At 37.4% G+C, this 24,884-nt stretch overlaps 1 protein-coding gene across 2 annotated transcripts in view; it reads left to right on the plus strand.

The window, feature by feature from the left end:
• The first annotated feature begins 2,769 nt into the window (after positions 1 to 2,769).
• Msr1 (macrophage scavenger receptor 1) overlaps positions 2,770 to 24,884 on the plus strand; it is a 64,373-nt gene continuing 42,258 nt past the window's right edge. For both annotated transcript variants that reach the window (XM_041644416.1, XM_041644417.1), the window contains exons 1-5: positions 2,770 to 2,810; positions 10,445 to 10,550; positions 12,546 to 12,659; positions 21,224 to 21,633; positions 23,576 to 23,762. In XM_041644416.1, the coding sequence (XP_041500350.1) occupies positions 2,799 to 2,810; positions 10,445 to 10,550; positions 12,546 to 12,659; positions 21,224 to 21,633; positions 23,576 to 23,762 (829 nt within the window). In that variant the 5' untranslated portion in view covers positions 2,770 to 2,798. The remainder of the gene's footprint in view (positions 2,811 to 10,444; positions 10,551 to 12,545; positions 12,660 to 21,223; positions 21,634 to 23,575; positions 23,763 to 24,884) is intronic.

Consider the following 24,884-nt stretch of genomic DNA (forward strand, 5'->3'; position numbering starts at 1 on the left):
AAGAACATTTAAGTTTTGAGGAGATGGGTAAGATGACACTTCACAGTACACATGTGGAGGTCAGAGGGCAGTTTGAAAGAATCAGTTCTCTCCTTTCACCATGTGGATCCTGGGAGTCAAACTTAGGTGGTCAAGTGTGGGAGCAAGCACCCTTATCCTCTGAATCTTCTCTTTGGCCCACCACACTTTCCTAACCAGGCCTGGCAGAGAGACTGTAAGTAAATAAGACAATAAAGCTCCAGGTCCTTAGACATTCCTCATTCTTCCCCAATTTCAATTAGCCCTTGATCTGGGTTTAGTCTTTTCTCCCTGATTTCCTGGTAAAGAGTTAGAGATAGTACCACATTATACAATACCTAATAGATAATACAACACATTATAGAATTATAGATAAGCATATTTATATGCAAACAAAATGTGTGGATAATTAATATTTTTGTAGGTAGAAGAAATAGGATTTTTTTTTACATGAACAATTAGATTAGCCAGAAAATGAGGAAACAATGAAGACGGGAAGTGGTTAGCATTGTGAAGTACAACTAAATATATCACGCTGTTGCAGAGAGGTTAGACATGCAACTGGCTCTAGTCTAAAGTTCTCAAAAAAAGAAAGTCGGAAAGTCAGTGTCATAATTGGTGACTCCTTGAGTGTGATGTTAAAGATCTTATAATATTAACCGGTTATCTCCATTTGACAATATAGAAAATCTTTTTTTTTTCTTCCTGAGATGAGATCTCATTAGATGCCTAGGGGACCTCAAACTCCATATCCCCTTACTTGGTCTCCTGAATGCTAGGTTCAAAGGCCTGCATTGCTATGCCTGGGTAGGATGTGATTCTTATACTCCTGATATCGCAGGCCCCATGCCCTATAATTGTATTTATTCACAAATAATAATAAAGGAAAATGAATGAGATCTTGTGTCCATTCACGGTTCCTCTTTCTTTCAACTTTTATGAGAAACTTCTGCCGTGTGGCTATGAAATAGCCCAATAGCCTTGGGGCTAGTTCAGTGTGGGTGGATTTATAATTCTACTTTTTTGTTTAAAACATCATGGCTAGAAGTTATATGCCCCCATTTAAATATTTTTTTTGCTATTTTTCTTTTAATTAAAAAAGATGTGATGCTAGGGATTGAGCCAAGGCAACTTGGCTAATGCTACACAAATGCTCTACCACCTGCCCACTCTTAGTATATTATTAATTACCTTTAGAATGGGTTCGCCATACTGATATCATAAACACTAGGACTATTACACTGTCATTCGTGTTTTCTCAAATGCTTTTGTCTTGTTTCTACCACACATTGTCAACTGATTGCAGGTACCTTTGGGCTTACTGATTTGATCCATTGTGGATTAAGAAATATGATTCCTACAATTATTCCTCCCCCTTTTCCCTGAGGTTTCAAGCTCCAAGGGGAGGAACTCTATGGAAATCTCCAATTTGAAATCTCTCTCTGTTTAATGTTTGACTCTGGGTTTCAGCAAGTGCTCTATCAGCTGCCAGGAGCCTCTCATGGCGATGGTGTACTGAATCAACTAAGCAGGGCTCATAGGGGCTCACAGAGTTAGAAATGGCAGCTTGGGGAGCCCACATGGACCTAGGCTAGATACTCATCATATATTACAGTTGTTGGCTTGGTGCTTTGTGGGACGCCTAAGAGTGGGAGCTGGGTATCTCTGACTTTTCACCTTCTTTTGGGACCCTTTGCCTTCTATGGATTGCCTCACCCAGACTTGATATGAAGGTATATGCCTAGTCGTAATGTAACTTGTTATGTCATATTCAGTTGATAACCCCAAGAGGCCTCCTCTTTTAGGAAAGGGAAGGGACGAACAGTAGATATGGAGGGGATATAGGCACTGGGGGGTGCTGGGGGGTGCTGGCAAGTGCGGAGGGTGGGAGGCTGCTGCAGAGATGTAGTGTATGAAAGAAGAAAATTTTATTTTAAAAAGAAAAGTAAGATTCCTTCTGTTTGGAGCACCAACCATTGCTTGTGGAACATAATCTATGTGTCTCCGTTCAGAAATAATAACTAGAAAAGCTTAAAAATGCAATATTGAATTTTTAATTGTGTCATATTTGAATTTGTGGAATGTGAGTGAATGAACAAAACAGAACGTACAAACTTCTGACCACGTGTTAGAAAGGTGAAGGGTTTTCCCTCCCATTAAGCTGATGCTTCAGCTTGCTTTAGTCCGATATGCTCATAGATAATAAAGAAAGCGATACTGCTACCACCACTACAGAGAGAGCTGGAGTGAGCAGCAGCGCTGTTGCTTTCCATTGTTAAGTGCCAATGACTTTCCTTATGTTTTGTTTTATGCTTTTACTTTACTCTTTTCTAAAAAGACCGGGGGGAAAGAATGGCAAAGAGAAAAAACAAACAAACAGGGTTTTTTCTCTCAGCACTGTATGACTGCAAGAAGATGCGGTGGGAAATAACGGCTGCGGGAGAGGTCATACATAACTTCTGCACCAGGGTGACTGGCATGGGGTTAATTTTGAACTCTGCTCCAAAATTCTTGCTTTTCCTTTGCTTTAACTTCCCCTTTTCTTTTTACAATATCCTGTGAGGAAAGGGGAATGAGTTATCTGACAAATTTAGATTTTGCAAACTTGTGCATGGATGAGACGGCTATTGAAACACATTTCAAAGAAAGATTTTCAACACACAACTGTGTCATTTCCTTTCCTTGTGGGCCAGATGCTGAAATACTATGTGATAAAAATTTTAGGTTTCAATTGTAAAGAGAGGGAAGCAGATAAATCACTGCGGTCTTCTTTTCCAGCAATGACAAAAGAGGTATATTTTAATTTATTTTTTCCGAAATTACTTCTATTGATGGTGTGAGTTTAGTCTGCATACATGTGAGTATGTGAGGGGAGAGAGAAAGAGAGATGGTAAAAGAAAGAGAGAGTGCTGATCAATAATTTCTAGCAGAACTCTTCTTCTATCACTAATAGTTTGGTTTTGTTGTTCAACAGGTAAGATAATAGTAAAAATTCCTGCCAAGGTTTTCATTAATGAAAACACAATAAATATGCCTGAAACAAACTACTTTATAGTCATCTTAGCAAGTAACTCTGTGTGTTTTGCTAAAATGTTGGCTTTATTCAAAGTATTTTAATAAATTAGTTTGTTCCTTTCTCTTCATGTGACATGTGTGGTTTTAACCAGATGATTGTATTAATCTTGACTTGTTCATAGAGTGATATCGTCTGAGTCTCTTCTGTAGATAGTTTTTGAATTGCATATGGGGAAGGGATACAAAGAATAAAATACAATTAATATGACATGAGCATACTACATAGAATAAAATTGATATAGGTAACTACTGTATGAAGAGGAGGGGCTCTTACTTTAAAAGGAGAAAGAACTATAAGAAATAAATTCATGGAGATGTTACAATTTAGAGTGATATTGATTGATGAGTAAGACACAGCATAAAAGTGGGCTGGTGTTATCACTGGCCATGTGGAACTGGGGCAGAATAGTCACCGAGCTGAAATGATGAATGTTTAGGGTAGTAGCTGAGAGCTCACATTGTATAAGTACACTATCTGCTTGTTTTCAAGTCCACCACTTCACTTCCAACTATATAACACTGAGTAAGTACCTACACCATTTAGGTGTTACGGTCCTAAGGTGCAAAATAGAGAAGATCTGATTCTATAGTTCACAGAGCTGCCTTGAAGGTGAAATAAGTAAGTCTAATATGGTAATATAGAATTGTAAAGCAATGCTGAGTCATATATTGGCATATTATTCTGCATACCAGGCAAGCTTAAAATGATTTTTGCCTTTGTAGTATTCCTTTACATATATATAATATTATAAAAATATATTTTTATAATTCAAAATTGTTAAAATATGTGCTTGATTTCTTAAATATCACTTACCTAAAATATGGCATTTTCCATTTAGCATGCTTGTTAATGCTTTATTTTTTATCTTTCTGTTTTTATTTTTTGAGAATTTTATAAAATGTATCTTCATCACATGTTTTTAGTCACTTTCTGCTATTAGATTCAAATGTTGATGCTCTTTCTATTTCAAAGGATAATTATCATGACCATCAGGCACATATATGGTTCAGTTGCTAACAGAAATTTTTATACACTCATCTCTTCAGCATGGAAACAATGCTTGCCCAAATATACTGATTTTAAATTTTGGGAGGCAGAGGCAGGCAGATCTCTGTGAGTTTGAGACCAGCCTGGTCTACAAGAGCTAGTTCCAGGACAGGCTCCAAAACCACAGAGAAACCCTGTCTCGAAAAACCAAAAAAAAAAAAAAAAAAAAAAGATGCAAATTGTCAACTACTTATTTATAAAAACAAGGTTATTATTTTAAAAGATTAAGGTCAATGACACTGAAGCAATTTGCCCCAATGTTAAAAATTTTGCTTGTAAGAAGATCACAGCAAATATATGTAGAGATTTGTCTTAGAAAAAATGATGTATAGTAAATATGAAAAGAGAGTGGCAGTAAGCATGGTCACAAGTCTGTGATCTAGTTACTTAGAATGCCAAGGCAGTCAGACATCAAGCTCTAGGCATGCTTGAGCTACAGTGTGAGTTCAAGGCCAGCCTGAGCAATTTAGTGAGATCCTGTCTCAAAATTAAAAGTAAGAGAGTGTTGGGGGTATAGTTCACCTGTGACACCCTTTGATGAGCACACATTTGTTCGCAAGTCCAGTGCTAGCACGATAACAACAGCAACAAAAACAAATAGTAAATAGATGACATACACTAATCCCTTACTTAGTTACATATGGGTTTAAGAAAGTGTCCCTGTATTGTTCAAGCAATGGATATGAACAGACAATACCTAAGGGGTACAGTAATTAAGAAATGATTGAGTGAAAATATCTCTTCTACAATAGTTATAAACATGAAAACAAAGATGTCTTAAAAATATCACCACTCTTGTTAATATCTGAGCAAGTCTATGGTGATGAATTCAATTTATAATCTCCTCATTTACATACTGCTCAAACATATATGGTATTCTACCATCTTTCCAAACAATAGTAGATACCAGGAAATTCGCAGTAGTTTTCACTTAGTCTAGCGGTTCAACAAAAGAATATCAAAAGAATAAATCTAACTGACCACAATAGCTATGACATCAAAGTATATATTAGAAAAATCATGTGCTCCAGAAAAGGAGGGGTGGTATAAGAAACTATCTATACATTCTCATGTTTGGTTAAATATCATGTAGTTCATTATTTTAAATTTAAAAAAGAAAATCAAAGAAGGAGGAAAACATGATTTTTAAGGGGAATGTGTTACACCCATCAGTATGCACACTACAGTGCTCACTGTGTAAATCCAGACATGTGTTCAAAGACTAAAGTTACCTGTGACGACTGATGGCATTTTACTGTATAAAAATGACAGGATGGTAGAAGTTGACTTCTGCCTCAGGCTTCCATGGCCCTCATTGTTTTAGTGATAAACTGGAAAGCAAAAATGAAGACTGTGGTTCGTGTGAACCACAGAGTTCTTTCCTATGGCTTTCCTGTTGCTACTTCCATGAACTTTTGACCCTTTATAAAAAGCTGACATGGTAGAGAAGTGTTTTGCTTCTCATGAGAACACTCTGTGCGTAGATTGTACAAGCTCAAAGAATTCCCCCATCCTTTATCAGTGCAGCTGGGTGTGGCGGGAAAAGCCATTGGATGTGAAGTTGTTTGGTGTTTGGAAAGTGCATTTAGCATCGCATGACAATGCTGACAAGGAAGGACTCGACCTGGGTATGTGCTCTAACATTTACAAAATTTTCATAGTTATAATCAGAAGAAAGTTGAAATAATTCAATAAATTTAATAATAAATTCCTTTGGGACGAGATGGGATGCACTGGTGATACCTTTTGCGTTAGGGAACTAACTTCAAGCAAGCCAGAAACATTTTCCAGGGGAAAAAAAGCAAAAATTTTAAATTTCGCATTAAAGAAATATGAACTTTCCTTGAGGTACAAGCCGATCTAGGAAGCCCACTCATTCTGGAAAATATTTTTTTTTTATTTATGTATGTAAGTTTTCATTTTGTTTTGCTTTATCTTTATCTTCATTTTATGGCTCTGGGGATCAAACACAGATCCTTGCATCTGAAATGCAAGCACTGAGGTCATCAGGGGAGCAAATAGGGAGAGACAAAAGGACAAGAGCTGGGTCTGGCACACTCACTGTGCAGGTATGGGGGAAGGCATAATAGCACACCTGTAATCACAGCGTTTAGGTGTCTGAGGAAGAGTGTGTGTTAAGGTTAGACAGGCTGACCTCGTAACACACTGTCTCAAAGCAAAATCATACAGAAAATAACCAAAGGTTTGTCTGTATCTGAAAGTACAGGATCGTTTTTGCTTACTTGTCCACTAATCAAGCTTGTTTGCAACTTTGTTTCTCAGTTTTTTTTTTTTTCAAATGAAGCTGTCTCTATATGCCTGTTTCTCTTCCCTCCAACATACTTTAAAGGGCTAAAACTATAGGGAGTAAATTGATAGATATCGCACAACATGTGAGGAATTTTTATTGCTGCAGTTGTTCATGAAGATGTTTTTGTCACGAATACGAATGTTTATTAAAGGCATCCCAGCAGTAGATTGCTGAGAGCAGATGTTGCCCACAGTGATGAAATGGCTACATCTACGTTCAGAGTCGATGTTCATAATCCTCATAGAACTGTGGGTGTCGAGGAAAATACTGTGTTTGAAAAAATACACAGATGAGGATTGGGAGTGTTAGAAGTTGCTAGCTTCCCAGCCACACTGCTACCATCTTTGAGATCATCTGCGCCTACCTGTTAGCGTCTGTCACCACTGAGCCTGTGGACGGTTTGACATCCTCTCGTCAAAGTGTGAATGAGGGAGAGGGAAGGCTCACTGGACAGTTACCAGAGTATCTGGCCACTCTTCGAGCTATTTGCATGTGGCTATACAAGTAGAGTTATGAACTCAGGAATGGTCTGAGGGCTACATGTAGGCTCATAATTAGTATGGAAAGGAGGCTTCATCTATGCAAAGACGTGAAAGAAATTATCCATAGACTTGCCAGAGGAGCTGCACTAAAGTCCGCCATGTTTCTATAAAAACCCATCAGTCATGCACTTTAAGTAAGCCCAGTAAACTCATTGTTTCCTGATGGAGGAAGGTCATTGGCTAATAAAGGAACTGCCCTGGCCCATTTTATTGGTTAGAGGATAGGTGGGAGGAGTAAACAGAACAGAACGCTGGGAGGAAGAGGAAGTGAGCTCAGACTCGACTGCTGTCCTCTCGGGAGCAGACGCCTGAGAAAGATGCCATGCCCCGCTCCCAGCATGAAGCTCCGACCCAGGATGGACATAGGCTAGAATCTCCCCGGTAAGCGCACCTTGGGGTGCTACACACAGATGATTAGAAATGGGCTAAATTAATATGTGAGAATTAGCCTAGAAGAGAATGGGCCAAGCAGTGATTAAATGAATACAGTTTCCGTGTAATTTTTTCGGGCATAAGCTAGCCGAGCAGGCGGCTGGGGTGTTGGGGACGCAGCCCCGCCACCCTTATTACTTCAGTTTCCCAGTGTGAACTGTGATGTTCTGGAATCATACTGTCATTTATCACTAGGATCTAAAAGGAGGGAATAGACATTGTTCCTATATCTCCTACAAGAAACTTCAGCAGCTGGGAATAACACTGCAAGAGAATCCGAGATTTGGTGATTTAAAAACTATTATTGATGGTTAGAGGTTAAAACCTAGCTTAGATAAACATCCTACCAAACTAATCTCCCATACCTACATCACCCTGGCCTAAAGCTAGTAACATGTCCCTGCAAATGTCAGTAGGATGTGGATGAAACCAGTGGCCTGTTGTGACTCACAAGAATCAAAGGATTGCAGACAAGGACCAGGACAGAGGCAGTTTGTGTTCCTAAGCCCTAAGAGGCAAGTCTACTTCTGGATCCAAAAGACAGCAAAATATATATACATAAAAAGGAAAATTACTCTAGTACAATTTTATCCAAAGCATTTCAGTCTGGCTTCATCTTCCTCATATTAGTGTTCTAGCTTGTGGAGAGGCTGAGACAAAGCTAGGAAATATACACCTTGGTTTTGATGCAAGCTCAGGCTGCCTAAACTAGAAGATAAGCCTGCCTAAGATTGTCAATTTGGATATGAATTTTCAAGGCGTGACAAGATATTTCCTATAAGAGAATGAATACTAAAAAATAAAAAGAGAATTGAAATACTAAGTTCTTGTGGAGACTGTTACATTAGTACAGGGTCAAGGATGGTACTGGGGGACCCTAGAATTAAAGTAAAAACCCCACAGAATCTGGATCACAAACAAAAATTGTGAAGAATTTCCGTTTGCCAAAGAACTCATCCCTGCAGTTCCCTGGTTTTCTAAATGTCCACCTCACTTGGCAAGCAAAGACAAATACATGAGATTAAGTCTTAGAAAGTCTAACACAGTTATCCACTCAACACTTATAAAGGATATTCGAAGTTCCAGGTTGCCTTAAGCTCTGGCAATACAATGTTGAACAAAACTGGACACGGATCTGCTAGCTTACATTCTAGAAGTTTGTTTCAGGGACATGTGTCTTCATCTTTGTTCATAAACATTCCTCCATAGACAATAGAGTGAATGGCCTGCAATGTTTCCGTTGCATTGAGGGGAAAATGAATTCAGGATATCTCAAGAGGCTTGCTAGAGCCTTCTTTACTCATTTGGAGAAGAACCAGTGACAGCGAGTAACAAAATGATTCCAGTAACAGTGTGCAAACACTTTTCCACCCAATTCTTTACCACCTGGCCTCTGTATCTGTTCTTGTCTCGAAGTTCCTGCCCTGTCTGAGCTTCTGTCTTGACTTTCTTTGGCAAATGAACAGCAATATGAAAGTATAAACCAAATAAACCCTTTCCTCTCCAACTTTCTTTTGGTCATGGTGTTTTATTGCAGCAATAGAAAACCCAATTAAGATATTTTGTATAATTGGAAGTAAGAATGAGACCTGTTACGTGCTTGGTAAGTGTTTCACCACTGAGCTAATCTTGGTCACAATTAAATTTATAAATGTAAATATAAAAGTGTACATCTTAGTGAGTACTATGTTGTAATTTGTATGTTAAATATTTCCTTTTAGTGAAAACTTTCAGGATTCTTTTTGCTATCTTTTGAATGTGCAGTGCAATGCTGTCATAAGTGTCACCTCAATGTCCAATCCCAGGCCAGACTTTTGCTCCTCTCACTATGACTTGCAAATTATTGACCCTCTCCACTCACATATCAGGAAGTCTGTCATGGTGGCCCATTTAGCTCCATATTAAAACATTCAGGGCTTTGATAACTGACTACTGCCACTAGAAATAAAGGTATATATTGCTCAGTAGAATAGTGATTGAATTAAAATGATACAAGAGCAGACTTACGTTGTGTAATGTAAACATATAAAGAAATAGAGAAGAGTTGGGGAGAAAGAGGAGAGAGAAAGAAAAGAGAAGGAGAACAAGAGGAAGGAGATGAGGGAGAGAGCGCCAGTTAGAAGGGAAAGAAAGAAAAGTTACCTTTTCCTGTGCATTTAAATCTAATTACTTGACTTTATCTTTCTAAACAGATAAGCAGATGCCCTGGCAAGGAAGTCTGGCTCACTAAGCTGTGTGTAACGAATCAGTCCAGAAAGTCACAGGAAATATTTGTCCCAAAACACGAGGCTATTTGTTCTAGGGGAAATCATTTGTTTCTCTTTAGCTAGTTATTTTTCTGCCAGTTGAATCTTTTTGTCCTTAGAAAAGTAAGTCTACTCCTCTTCACATGCAAAGACCACATGCCTGTAAACACAGATGCCTTTCCACAGAGAACAGCACAGCGAGTCCTCAAGAATCGGACCTCTTCCGTCTGTTTTTCATGTGTTTGGAACTTATGTGTGAGTGCGTGTTGTGTGCATGTCAGTGCATGTCTGGAGGTAGTGAAGCTAAACATGTGAGCCTGTACGTGTGTGTACCTGTATGTGGAAATCAAAGGTCAACACTGGATATTGTCTCCTACTTCTTTGCACCATCTATTTTGTGACAGGATCCCTTACTCTCTCTGAGATTCATCAGCAGGTTACACAGACTGGTCATCATAGTGCTGGAGATCCTCCTGTCTCCAGATCGGATCACTAGGACTGTACCATGTCTAGCTTTTTGGGGGATGATAGGCATCCAAATTCAGGTATTCATGCTTGATCAGCAGGCACTTTATTGGCTACTATCCACACAGCCCTATAAATTTGATTTTTTAATACTTCAGTGAAAAGTCAAGAGAAAGACTATGTGGCATGTGTATTTAATTATACTTTTGCTTGCTAAAATTAAATATTAATTATAAATAACTTAAAACACCATGAGAAACCTCAACAATTTCATATGGGATTCGTGTATTCTGTGTGTGTTTAATAGATCATAGAGCAACAGAGGCTCTTCCCTGATGAACCAGAGGATGCTGATAGCTACTCAGAATCTGTGAAGTTTGATGCTCGCTCAATGACAACATTGCTTCCTCCCAGTAAGTAGAAAATGACAGTGGCACAGGTCCTGGGTTGAGTGGCTTAAATCAGTTCAGATTTGTTTGTTTGTTTTGTCACAGTTCTCTGTCCCAGAAGTCTTAAATCAAGGTATCCAAATGAACAAAGGTCATTTAAAGGCCATGTCTCTTTCTAGTGGTTTCTGGCAATTCTTGGTAGTCCCGGCTTTTAGGTGCATCATTGCACTTCTGCTTCTTGCTTCTGAGAGTTCGTTTTCCTGTGTATGTTCTTTTCTCTTCTTGTAAAGATCCAGTCATCAGAATAGTTATCACACCACAAGACATCATTTACACTTGGCTACATCTGCAGTGACCCTAGTTCATTAAACTCGTCTTCATAGTTATTTAGAGCTAGTACTTCTGCATATCTTTTAGGGAGGATAAAAGTTCCACTTACAACTGATGAATCAGATTGGGACAGGAACACAAAAGAAGCAAAGCTCACCAGCTTCTGATCAGGCTTGAGGTGACAGAACAGAAAGTTTTATCCATCTACTAATCCTTGATGCCCATATCTGAGGATATGGGTGAAAAGAGAAGCATTACAGAGAGGTTTCAGGTAAAGGAAACAGCATGCAAAACTCATGAGTTTACAAATGCAAATTCAAATCACATGTGGCAGTTGACACCTGTAATTCCTGTGTGGGAGAGGCAGTAACAGGAAAATTCCTGTGGCTTCTGGGGCAGTCCATCTAATTAAATCTGTAATTTCCAGGTTCAGTGAGAGAACTTCTCTCAAAAATAAAGTGGAAGGGACAGTGATTGTTCCATGTCTAAGAGCACTTGCTTATTCAAAGGACCTGGCTTTGGTGCCTAGCATGCACGTGGCATCTCATAACCATTGCGAATCCAGTTCCAGATGAACTGACCCCTGACCTCCTTATGCTTCAGACGCACACAAGGTGCACAAATGTGATTCCCATTTAGTCAGCCTGAAATACAGTTTCAACTTGCTTTTATAATGGGTTGTTCTTTTCATTTCCATTCTTTACTTTTTTTTCTTGACTGTACCTTTTTAAATGTTCATTTCTTTCCCTTTCCATGTTTCACAAAATGGAATTGAACAGAGGTGAACAAAGTGGTGCACATCTATAATTCCCGAACTTAGGAGGTAGAGGCAGGGAAATCGTGAGTTAAAGGCTATTTTCTGCTGCAGAGTGACTGTGGTGCTAGTCTGGGCTATACAGAACCCTCTTAGGAAGATGCTTAGGAAGTGGCTTATTCAGTCAAGCGCTGGCTGTGCAAGCAGAGAGACTTGAATTTGGATCTTCAGAACCTGTGTAGAAAGCAGAGGGTGGCAGAGCACTCTTCTGAACACAGCACTGGGAAGACAAATACAGGCAGATCCCCGAAGCTCCCTGATCACCAGTATAGTGAAACCAAGAAAATATAGGTTCCATGAGAGACCCTCTCTCAAAAGGGAAGAGTGAAGAACAATAGAGGAGGACATCTAAACACTGACCATGAGCTTCCACAGAAATCCAGCTGTACACAGGTAGTCACACAATACATGAACACACATAAATACTCCCTACACAATAAATATGGAAACAATTTACCATTTTCCCTCAGTATCAGCATAGTCCACTGCAATCCATATCCCTTTATAAAAATTCCTGTCCTATGTGAAAGTATGTCAAAGAGATAAGTATAGGTATGACATTCTCATAGATCCAGAGAATGGGCTTTATTGATGCATTCTGAACTTTTGTCAAAATGTGACTCACTTTTTTCCCATTTAAAATAATTGTGTGTTATAGTTCAATCATGTGATATAGTTCAACCATGTGAGATGTACAAATAGGAGATCATATACAGTCATGATCTCTTACTTGTACAACAAGCTCTTCATCTGTTAAACCTTATTCCCAGCACCAGTTACCAAGACTTTAATTAAGTTTTTTTTTGTTTTGTTTTATTTTTTGTTTTTTAATAATAGTTTGGGGTTTTGCTCTGTTTTCTTTTGCTCTGTTTTAGATCCTAAAAATGGCTCTTCCCCTCAGGAGAAGCTGAAGTCCTTCAAAACTGCCCTAGTTGCTCTCTACCTTCTTGTGTTCGCAGTTCTCATCCCACTCATTGGGATAGTAGCAGGTACAGTATCCTAGAATCTTGAAACTTTATTCGTGTGCTTATTGTGAAAGCAGAACTATAACAGTTTTGTATGATGGATTCATAAAGAAACTTCATATGCAAAGCATTCCTCGATTTCAGCAGATGCAATTAAAATAGATTCCATAATGTAAGTAGAAGGTTCTTTTAATTTTATGAATGAAATATAAAAGGGTAAAATAAAAATATTGACATGAAGAGAGATCAGTTTACATCTGTTCCGCTCTCTCTTTCTCCTCCCTTGTCTCCAAATTCTTCTCAAAACCATTATCTATTATTCTTTGTTACTGTGATATAGATATGTGTATATCTGAGTTCTTGGGATTGGATAACATATGAGGGCACTCCTTTCTACAGATGACTTAGTCTTCCCCGAAAGCCATGTATTCAGGTTTAGGGCCTTGTGAGATTTCCTCCATCTATACTTAAAAGTCGATTGGTGGTGTTATTTTTCAGGTCTTGTTCAGGTGATCACAGTGTTAACATTTCATGAGTGCCAATCCATGTCATACATATAATACATTGTCTGTCGGTAAACAACCTGGTTCTCTTCCTCTCACAGACTTTCTGTTCCCTCTTCTGTGATGCTCGCTGAACCTTGGATGCACAGGTTGTATTATAGGTGTATCAATTTGGGATAGGTATACCAGGCAGTTGTTCTGGCCATTTTGGCAAGTTGTGGATTTCTGTAATGATTTCAGTCTACTGAGGGGCACTTCTCTGAAGAGCGGTGATGAGCTGTGGGAGTTACACTCATCCATGGGCATAGATAATTATTTAGAAGGCAGTTAGAACTTTGATTGTAGTAGGAATGTGGCTCTTGTATGTCCTCTAGGCTAGGTTTAGAGTACTGTTCAATACGAGCAGGGGGAAGCATTTTCACCCCAAGTTGCAAAATTTCATTTAAAGTGCGCGTGACTGTATGTGCAGATATGCATGTCTATAATTTTAAGTAATCATAAAATACTGTATCGGGTGCAGCTTCACTTGTTTAGAGTGTAGTTAGCTTCTATCAGAGTTTTACATATATCATGTACATGTACTGGTAGACATGACTGAGATTAGATTCTCTTCTTGCTTTTGTAAATCTAATGAATTTGAATTTTACACTGCTATTGCTCATTACTGTTACATATAAATGTAATTGAATTTTTATATTAAACTTTCTGTAATTTTTTAAAAAGAAAGTGCAGTTTAGACTATTTCAAAAGTAGAATATACTCAATAGTTCATAACACTTCTAGTGTTGGATTGAAGCACTCCTGAAATTCCAATTACTGCATAATAGAAATGACCCCTAAAAGAGAATGAAGTCAACCATGGTTCTTTTGTGTGTCTCCAGTGTCTTCTAAAGTATGTTTAGAGAATCTAATATTCTGTTTCTGAGGTATGTGTCAATGTGAAAGCAAGTATGATCATTTACCCTAACAATGTCTATCCCAGAAAAACATGACTGCCTGCTTTTCAGAAATTTTATACATCAAATGCAAAAATCAGATGGAAATATCACATTTTAAAAACATGACTGTTGCAGAGGAAATAGCCTGCTTGTTTGTCCTGGCTGCCTGGCTAGCTTATACCCGAAAAAACCACACAGAAACTGTGTTAATTAAAACACTGCTTGGCCCATTAGTTCTAACTTCTTATTGACTAACTCTTACGTCACAGAGTAACCCATTTCTATTAATCTGTATATTGCCACATGGCAGTGGCTTACCGACAAAGATAATAACCAGTATCTGTCTCAGGTGGAGGATCCATGGTCTTTCTCCTACTCCACCTTTCTTCCTCCCAGTATTCAATTCTGTCTTCCCCACCTACCTAAGTTCTGCCCTATCAACTAGGCCAAGGTAGTTTCTTTATTCACGAACCAATGAAAGCAACAAACAAACAGAAGGAACTCCTACACCACATGACAATATCTAATTAATGTATTTAATGTTCCATTATTTAAGCAGTTTTTAACAATTACACAGCAACATCCATTGGGATTTTTTAAAATATTTATTTATTTATTATGTATACAATATTCTGTCTTCAGGCCAGAAGAGGGCACCAGACCACATTACAGATGGTTGTGAGCCACCATGTGGTTGCTGGGAATTGAACTCAGGACCTTTGGAAGAGCAGGCTCTTAACCTCTGAGCCATCTCTCCAGCCCCCACTGGGATTTTTTAAAATAGGATTTGTGACTTGGGTTCCCTGTGGTGTTCTCTAGGCATGTATTTCTCTAAGAAGTTTGCTTATATGGGGATAACATTTTCAAATAATATTTTTTCCTGAATACATTCTTTATCCCAGGCTGGCTCTTTTAACTTGCTATGTACCTAAGAATGACCCTGAGCAAAGATTTTCCTGCCTCTACCTCTGAGTACAGAGATTACAGCATCAAAACATTCAGTTCATTTGGTGCTGGAATCAGGGTGACCTGCTTACCAGGAAGGCAGTCTATCAACTGAGCTACCTCCCCAGACAGCTGATTTTCAAATTCACTGGTCTTGTCGTTGTTCTTTTCTCATGACACCCACACACATATTTGCTATATGTACCATCAAGAGAAAGGCTTAGGAAAAGTTCATGTGAATCTGCCTTCTAATCTTGCTAAGAAAATACTCTAAATGCAAAAGGAAACTTTTGAGAGAGTATCTCAAAACAGATTCAAAATTCTCCTCAGAAAGAAAAGCTAAGGAAATCAACAGCAATTGTAAAAGCAGCTATCATTTAATCATTTTACATCATTTACTATGCCCAAGCATTGGACTCTAAACTTTCAGCATGTTATTTTAATACGTCTTTACAATTACCCTTTCAGCAGACACTATAATTACTTTCATAATTCGCCCTGGGAAACTGAAACTCCCCGTTAATGGATAATGTGCTCCCATCTCTGACTTTTGTGTCCTAACCTCTCTTGTCTACTGGCTCCCGTTGTAATTTGGTTATTATAATAAAACATGATTGTCCAGGGAAAAATAACATGGAAATAGAATTGTCATAATGTTAGCCAAAAGAATATTCCTACAAAAAGCCCATAAGCAAACAAGCCAAAAAAAAAAAAAGCAACAAAAAAGCAGCTCCTGTTTTAGCCATAAAAAGCAGAGAAAACAAACATCAAATATAACAACCAAAGCAAACAGCAAGCAAATGGCAGCTATGGAATGAAGAGAACTGAAGTTTCTAGTAATGTAGATTCCACACGAGTAAAATTATTTCCATGTTGTCCATGTGGATATGCTTATCTGAAGTGTGAATACAAAGCTGAATGACATGCGCTTGTCTGGTGTCCTCAAATTTACACCAGGTAGAATTTGAGCAAACTCCATCTCATTGTACAAAGCGCAGTCTACAAAGCCTACCTCAAGGACTGAGGGCTCTGATAGGCCCTGACCCAAGAAAACAGAAGCCTAAAAATTATCCATGCCTGTAATCAAGTTCAAAGTTTTTGAGTCATTAACAAATATTACCAATTCAAACATTTGTTCTGGAATATATATTAATTGATTTGTGATTTTCTGTTTCTTAAAATTACAGTAGGAACCTGTTAACACATATAAGGAATAGGATAGTCTAATCTTGTAAATTAATACCAGTACCAAATTCACCAGAATTTTAAGCAGAACTCATTGTGATTATCATGTTCCAATAATAGGTAAATTAGTGACCTTGTAACTTTTAGTACCAGATCATAATATCTTTCAAAGAAAAGTTAAAATATGTTGCATAGACAGACATGATATCAGTAATTTACAAACGTAGAAAGTCGAAAGCACTGGTGTAACACATGAATTAATAGTTGAAGCAGAATGATGGACATAAAGCTATTCAAATTTGAAGTATCACAAGAGTGAAAAGTTGTTTGTTCTCTTCATGGCCTACTATATGTAATGGCTTTCTTAAAGAATGTAACGCATTCCTGGCGGAAAATAACAGCATACAACCGGAGCAGAGCAAAAAGATCTGTTCTAGAATGAATGTGCATAAATTGCTGCTTTATGTTTTAAAGAATATAAATTTTAGATAGACAAAGGTATTGCTAACATGAGAGAGTAAATCTGATCTGGATAATCAAATATCACCAGCTCCCTAGGTATTTGCAGATGAGTAAAAGTTTGAATTCTTTTGCGTAAAATAGACATGCTACATAACGCCATCTCTCCAGAAACAAGCGAAAAGAAATACACTTTAGAGTGTAAGAACTCTCATGTTCTCTTTTGATTTTATTTCTGAGATTATAACATAATTTTACATTTAACATTTCTACCTTACCTTACCTTTCTTCAAACCCTCTCATGTCCTCCCTACTCTTCTAAAATTAATGCCCTGTTTTCACTATTGTTATTGCTTGCATATGTGTATACGTACATATATATATATATATATAGTCCTAAAATATAACCTGCTTACTCTGCATACTATTACTTGTATGGATGGTTTCAGCATTGGTTGATTGACACTGTACCTTCTATTGGTGTGTTCTTCCCTGGGGAGGACCACCTCTCCTACTCCCAGCTTTTTCTGTTGCCTAAAGTTCTTTGGGTAAGGTTGTGGCCTCATGAGCTCTTTCCTGTCCATGTTGGTATGTCCTTTGGCCATGTCCTTGTGGAGTTCTTTATATATTTGTATTATAAGGAGGTAATCCCTACTTTACATTTTTTCATACCTATTTAACTTGCTTAGTTAGTGTCTAACTTTTCTATTGATGCGATAAGACACCATGAGCAAGGCAACTTATAAAAAAACCATTAATTTGAACCTTACAGCTACTGTAACTGTAAGGATTAGAGTCCATAACAATCCTGGCAAAGAGCATGGGAGGAAGGAGGCAGGCGCGGCTCTGAGAGCTCGCAGCTTGAGATACAACCATGAGCAAGAAAGAGCTAACTAGAATAGCCCAAGTCTTTAGAAACTTCAAGTCATGCCTCCTATAGATGTTCTTCTTCTACAGGATCACTCTTTAATCCTTCCTAAGCAGTAAAACCAACTGTGGAATCAAAACATTAAATATATGAGTGTTTGGAACCCAGTCTCATTAAGACCACCACAGTTAGATATTGCTGTAGTCTAGATTCTAAGGTTCACATGCATGCCTGACAAGTACCATAAAGCTCCTTGATCCAGCACTCAAGTGAACTATTTTTAAATAAAGTAAAGCTGAAGTTAGTTTTATTTATTATTGAGGAGACAAGAAAAACTATGTTTTTAAAATAAATAAACAAAGCCTTTATTATCAACTCATGTCTCTGTTGTCAAATTAAAATCATAGTTGATGCAACTTTTAACAACATCCGACCTCCTCTTTCTATGCTGAGAAAAAAATACTTTTTTATTATGTGAAATAAATCTTGTTTTCAAAGCAAAGTTCTATGATGAAGCAAATAAAACATAGGTTTTATAAAATAAAGTGCAAACTGCTGTGTTTACAGACACTACTCCCTACAGGAATGTTTTTATATTATACAACATACTAATATATTTAGTATAATTTATTAATTGATTACTTTTACTTAAGTAACATATTTATACTATACATAGTTAATATATCATTGTAATGGAATTCATCGATGTTAAGGATGTAGATAAAGATGATACTTTAATCCTGAAGCATCAAATGCTTATTAATATTAGGAAATGATCTATACACTTTTTATATACTTATTTGTTGTTGATAGTAGTACTAACATTCTATTTGCACAGATGGTAAAATGAAAGCTTGAACACTAGTAACTAGTCCAATGTCGCTGCTCATAAACACAGTCTTAAATGTTAATCCAGTATATACCACTCAAAAATTTTGTGTCGTAACTGCTCACTAAATGAAGCAATGTTCACCATGGGACAATTTTGAAACAGTGATTGTTGATTTAAGTTTATTATTGTTAGGGACAAAATGCCTTCCCAGTCAGTTTATTTTGTTTAATTTTGGGACTGTGTTTTAATAGCAACACTTCTCCCTTCCCTCTCCTACCTCCAAACCTTCCCACATACCCATCCCTGAGCTTCTTCCAAACTTACGACTTCCTTTTTATCAATTGTTCTTTCTTACATACATGCATTCGTATATACATGTGTATTCCCGAACATAACCTATTGAGTCCATGTGCTACTTAGAATTGTGTTTCTAAGTCTGACCATTTGGTAATGGGCAACTAATTGTTGTGTTCTTCCTTGGGCAGGGGCACTTCTCCTCATCCTAGCTTTACCAGTGGCCTGTAGTATTTTTGTGCAAAGTTGTGACTTGTGGGGTGTTCCCTATGCAGTTTGTTATGTTCACTAATATTGTCTTTGTGACATTCTTTATCTTGCTATATTTTCAGGGAATAATATTTAGTGCTAAATTTTATTTATTTATTTATTTATTTATTTATTTATTTATTTAATGTGCTTGCTTAGTGTCCTCTTTGTTCGGCTCCCATTTGGACAGCCATGTGGGTGAGACTTTGCAGCTGCATCTTCTGATGTTACTAGGAGACACAGTTTCACAGAAGTCCATGATCTTCTGGCTCTTTCAGTCTTCATGTGCCCTCTTCTGTGATGTTCCTTGAATCTTAAGTGTAGAGCATTTTGTAGATTCATTGCTTGGGACCAAGCTTTCCAATGGATTTTTATTGATAGTGGTTTTGTGTAGTTATCTCTGTCCGTTCCAAAGAAAAGTTTTCTTGATGAGGCATACACTTTTATTGCCAGTTCACAATTGATAGTTCACACCAGAGGTGCTCTATAAGTAAAGCATTAAATTGATTAAGTTTTACATAAAAATTTGCTTCTCAGTTTGAATTTAAATAAATACGATTATCTGTAGCAAGCAAACATACTTTATGTCTAATTTTTTATTTTATAAATAATAGCAATCAAAATTTTCACTTCCTGCCCCCCTCCCACTTCCATCCCAAACTCCACACACCCTCTCCCCTCCCCCTCCAATCCTGAGAGAGGACAAGGTCCCCTGCCCTTTGGGAAGTCCAAGGCTCTCCCCTCTCCATCCAGGCTAGGAAGGTATGCATCCAAATAGAATAGGATCCCCAAAAGCCAGTACATGCAGTAGAGACAAGTCCCAGTGCCATTATCATTGGCTTCTCAGTCTGCCCTAATTGTCAGCCACATTCAGAGGCTCCTTTTTGATCCCATGGTCATTCAGTCTTAGTCCAGCTGGATTTGGTGAGCTCCCATTAGCTCAGGCACACTCTCTCAGTGGGTGGACCAACCCCTCATGGTCCTGACTTCCTTGGTCATATCCTCCCTCCTTCTGCTCTTCAACTGGATTTTGAGAGCTCAATCTAGTGCTCCGACGTGGGTCTCTGTCTCTTTTTCCATCCATCGCCAGATGAAGGTTCTATGATGATATTCAAGAGGGTCATTAGTCTGACTACGGGATAAGGCCAGTTCAGGTTTGAATTTTTCATGTAAATGGATGGAAAAAGAAAACACTAACCTGAGTGAGATAACCGAGACCCAAAAATATGAATCTAGTAAGTACTCACTCAGTAGTAGATTCTAGCCATAAACAAAGGACATTGAGCCTATAGTTCATGATCCTAAAGAAGCTAAGTAATAAGGTGAACCCCAAAAAATCCATATGTAGATCCTCCTGGAAATTTGAAGCAGACAAGATCGCCAGTCAAAAGTTGAGGGCATAGGGGTGGGGGTGGACTGGGGGGAAGGGGAGAGGATGAGAGACAAGGGAAAAGGGGAGGGTTTGGGGAGAGCTTGGGGGAGTGGGATGATTGAGATGGAGGAAGGACAGATATGGAAACAGGGAAGGAGATATCTCAATTGAGGGAGTTATTTTGGGGTTGGCATGAGGCTTGGCTCTGGAGGGAATCTCGGAAGTCCACGGGGATGACCTCAGCTAGGACCCTGGGCAGTGGAGGAGAGGGTGCATGAACTGGGTTGTATGTCTAATTTATTGATTAAGAAATTCAGAATGACTGACATGCAATAATTGTGTTTCCTGTTGTAGACCATATCAAAATACCATTGATATAGTATTATAATCAATAAGCTAATTTCACACAGAAATATAAAGTGCTTTTAAATAAAAAACACAGTAACACTTATTGTTAATATAAATAATAATCAATTAGCAGACATTTCTTTCTATGAGAGTAAAGGCTGCAAGAATTCTGATAAGACATTCTTTTATGTATAATCCACTTTTCAATGGAATAGAATTGCCATGGCTATCAGCTGCCAGTGATAAGTTTTACATACTTAGTCTACTCCATCTCAGCCACTGTTGAAAGTGAGAGTACTTTAAGTACCTCCCAAGGTCCCCATGCTCCCAATTTACTCAGGAGATCTTTTCTTTTTCTACTTCCCATGTAGATTAGATCTATGTATGTCTCTCTTAGGGTCCTCATTGTTATTTAAGTTCTCCGAGACTGTGATTTGGACGCTGGTTTTCTTTGCTTTATGTTTCAAAAATACATTCTTGATTTAGGATAGCATTCAACATACTGTAATGGAATGTAGTGCAGAGACATAGAAAGTAGTGATGAGCACAAAATGATATATGCTATGATTTGATTTGTTTTTGTTTAAATATTCAGCTCAGCTTATCAATAGGGGAATGAAGAATTGCTTTGTTGGTTCAATTAACACAAGTGATACTTCTCAAAGTCTGATTGGAGAAGAAGACACCAGGAAAGCTGAAATGAGATTTCCAGCCATCATGGAACACATGAAGGACTTGGAGGAGAGAATCCAAAGCATTTCAGACTTAAAAGACAACCTCATGGACACAGAACGCTTCCAGAATTTTAGTATGGCAACCGACCAAAGACTTAATGATGTTCTGCTACAGTTAAGTTCCTTGATCTCATCAGTCCAGGAACATGGGAACTCACTAGATGAAATTTCCAAATCTTTGCTGAGTCTCAATACCACACTGCTTGATGTCCAGCTCCATACAGAAACACTGAACCGCAAAGTCAATGAGTCTATCGTGAAGCAACAGGAGGTAAGCATTTCAGAATACAATGGCGTAGTTCATTCTAGAACAAAATTCATATAGATTCTGTTTTCTTAGGCAATTCAGAAAGCAGGAGGAACAAAAGTTTTCTACTTCACCTACTGATGTAGACACCTCTGACAATCTAATAAGAGATCTTTAAAGGTGTAACTGGGGCCTTTTCCAGACCCCCAGAAAAAGAGAATATTATTTTCCAATGGATCTAGGATATGAAGTTGTTTTTATATTATAAATACCACTTATTATCTTGTTAGACTACACCACTTATAAGATTTAGATTACCTGAGCATGTCTAGGAAGGTAAATACATGTATTGTGAAGTCTATGAATAACTTAATTATCTTTACATCAAAGTAATATGCATGTTATTTACATAGATACCTTATGAAGCAGAATTTTTAGATAATTTATTTTGCTGTTTCTAGAAGATACACTTAAGTTTTTTTGCACTGGTAACTAAAATTAAACTTTAAAAACATAAATATATTTAACCATGAGTTCTTAATAGGATAACAGTGTATACTTACAATCACCATAAGATTCAATATGCGTTGTTTTCTATTCCTATTTGAGCTCTTACAGGGAGGGCTTCAGGAGAGGAAAGAGGGGGAAGACATTGCAGTTAAATTACAATCTCAAAAACTGAGATTCAACAACAAAAGCACACTCCTGATGAAGCTATTTTCCAGATAATAAATTATCGCTCAGTGAAAGAATGATAACAAAACAGACATAGGGCCCTGTCTCAGCCCAGCACTGCAAAAGAAGCAAGCAGACATAACAGTATTACAGCAGCAAAGACTCTTGTAATTTTATTTTTGAGATCATAATTTAATTACAAAACTCCCTTACTTCCCTCCTTCCAAGAACCTATACATTTCCCAACTCATTCAAATCCATGACCCCCTTTTTCAGAAATTGTTATTTTATTCATATGTGCATATGTATGTACGTGTGTGTTCCTAAATATAACCTATTCATTCTGTATAATGCTACCTGCATGTATATTTTCAGACTTACCATTTGGCTCTGGACAACCAATTGGTGTGCTCTTCCTTGGGGAGGGCCATTGCTCCTGCTCCCATTTTTTCAGTCACCTATAGTTCTATGTGTGGGGTTGAAGCCTTATTTGCTCCTGTGCTTTCTATGTCCTGTTTGGCACGTTCCTTGGTCAGCCACCATTTGAATATGTGTATGATAGCTAGTAAATGTCTGAAATCTCCGCACTGAAAAGGTAGAAGAAGAGAATCAGGAGTTGAAGTTAATTAAATAACACATTTAAGGCCAAGTGGTACATGAGATAATATCTCAAAGAAATATGAAGAAGAAAAGAGCTGTACACACTGAGTATATGTACATGTATGTATGCATCTACAGATCGTCTATTTATAACTGATGAAAATACAAAATTATCAAGAGAAGAGTAAAAATAAAAATTGAGAGTAAAATGTTATGAAAATGCAACTTGGACATCTTACTAAATATGAAACTCTGTTCTTACTGTCATTATCACTGAGAATCACATTAAACTTCAGTTATTGCTATGAAACAATATCATAAAATAAGAATGTTTAACCCCAAATGAACTGTGAAGAAATTTCACTTTGAATAAATTAAAACCCCTATGATAAGTGCTATTTTTAATTCTCAATATTTGACATTTGTTTATTTGGGAGTAGAAGCATTCTTAGATGTATAGGCAACGGATTTTGTTTGTTTTGACTAGGGATCTTAGTGAACCATTTAGTTTAAAGAAGAGATGCTATTCAGCCAGAGAGCTGCCATTTTGAATACTCATTTCCTTATTCTTATCTTATAGCACTTGCCCAATGTTATGTGATTTTACAACATTCAAATTTCCAAACTCTGTTCACTTATGTATTTCCTAATTGCATGTAACAAAGGTTGCAATGCTCATTGTGTGTTTTAGGACATCAATAAGTTAGAGGAACGTGTGCGCAAAGCATCAGCAGAAATCCAGTCTGTGAAAGAAGAACAAGAACATGTGGAACAGGAAGTAAAACAGGAAATGAAAGTTTTGAATAACATCACTAATGACCTCAGACTGAAGGACTGGGAACACTCACAGACATTGAAAAATATCACCTTAATTCAAGGTGAGACATCTTGTCTCAAAAATGAGACATTAAAATATATCCTTAAATGCAGACCTTTGGTATTTGAAATCCTGTCTTCTAAAGGAAATGATTTTTGAGGATGCAGTTACTACAGACAGTTACTATGCAGTTACTATGCACAGAAGAACAGTTAATATGAGGGCAGGTGTGGTAATGTCACCCACACACTAGAATTTCTTAAAGAGAAATGCAAAACCAGATGTGGTGAGTCATCACTGGGAAGGCTGGGGCAGGAGGCCACAAGTTTGAAGCCAGACTAAGGTTCACAGTGAGAGCCTGTCTCAAAAAAATCAAAGAGAGAGAACAATAAAAGCACCAAAAAAATCTCTTTCCTTCTTTTCTAACTATACTGTCATTTAGAAACACCTCTTGAATTCTTAAAGATAATCTTAGATATATCAGTGTCTTCTACTGTGCCAATGACTCTTACTCATCTTTTAGCAAACATAAGTCATTTATGCCCACATAATAGATTTTAGTTATTTTCACTTTATGAATATTTTTCTATAGTTCTAACTTTCTGGTCTGTGTGCTTATACTTTATCTCCTGTAAAAATTCTTGAATTTGAAGACCTGACAACTTCTTTTCCCCGCATCTGTTTCGGGGGGGGGGGTGTATTTTTTTTCTTTTTCCAACTTGATTTATGTCTCTCTCATTTTCTTATTTTGTTTTTCTATAGTTGATGTGAATTATTTTTATTGAATTTATCTTTTCATCAAAGTTACCAAAGAGGTTTTGGAAACTTTATGATATATTCCATATGTCTTGATTGCAATTGAAATGTAATATACGTTAAAGCTAGTCAGCATCTTAAAGAAAACTGAGTTGTATAGGGAACTGAAAGTGCTTTGACTCGTGACACACTCCCTTGTGCCCTCTGTATGAGATTACAGTTCATTTCTATGCTATGGACTTTCATAAACCAGAGTTTAGTCTATTTTGCTCATCTTACTTTATATTAAAATAATTTATTAAGACTTGTCCACGAGCTAGCTAATTATTTATTTAAAAAACTATTCCATCCACCTCTTCTGGGTTATCTTCCTTCTTCATAAAATAATGCTTTGGAAGTTCATTTATCAAAAATCAATGGTATGATC

Source organism: Microtus oregoni, unplaced genomic scaffold (genome assembly GCF_018167655.1).
Source record: "Microtus oregoni isolate MIOR12 unplaced genomic scaffold, Mior012 000096F_ref0000112, whole genome shotgun sequence".
Taxonomy (NCBI): domain Eukaryota; kingdom Metazoa; phylum Chordata; class Mammalia; order Rodentia; family Cricetidae; genus Microtus; species Microtus oregoni.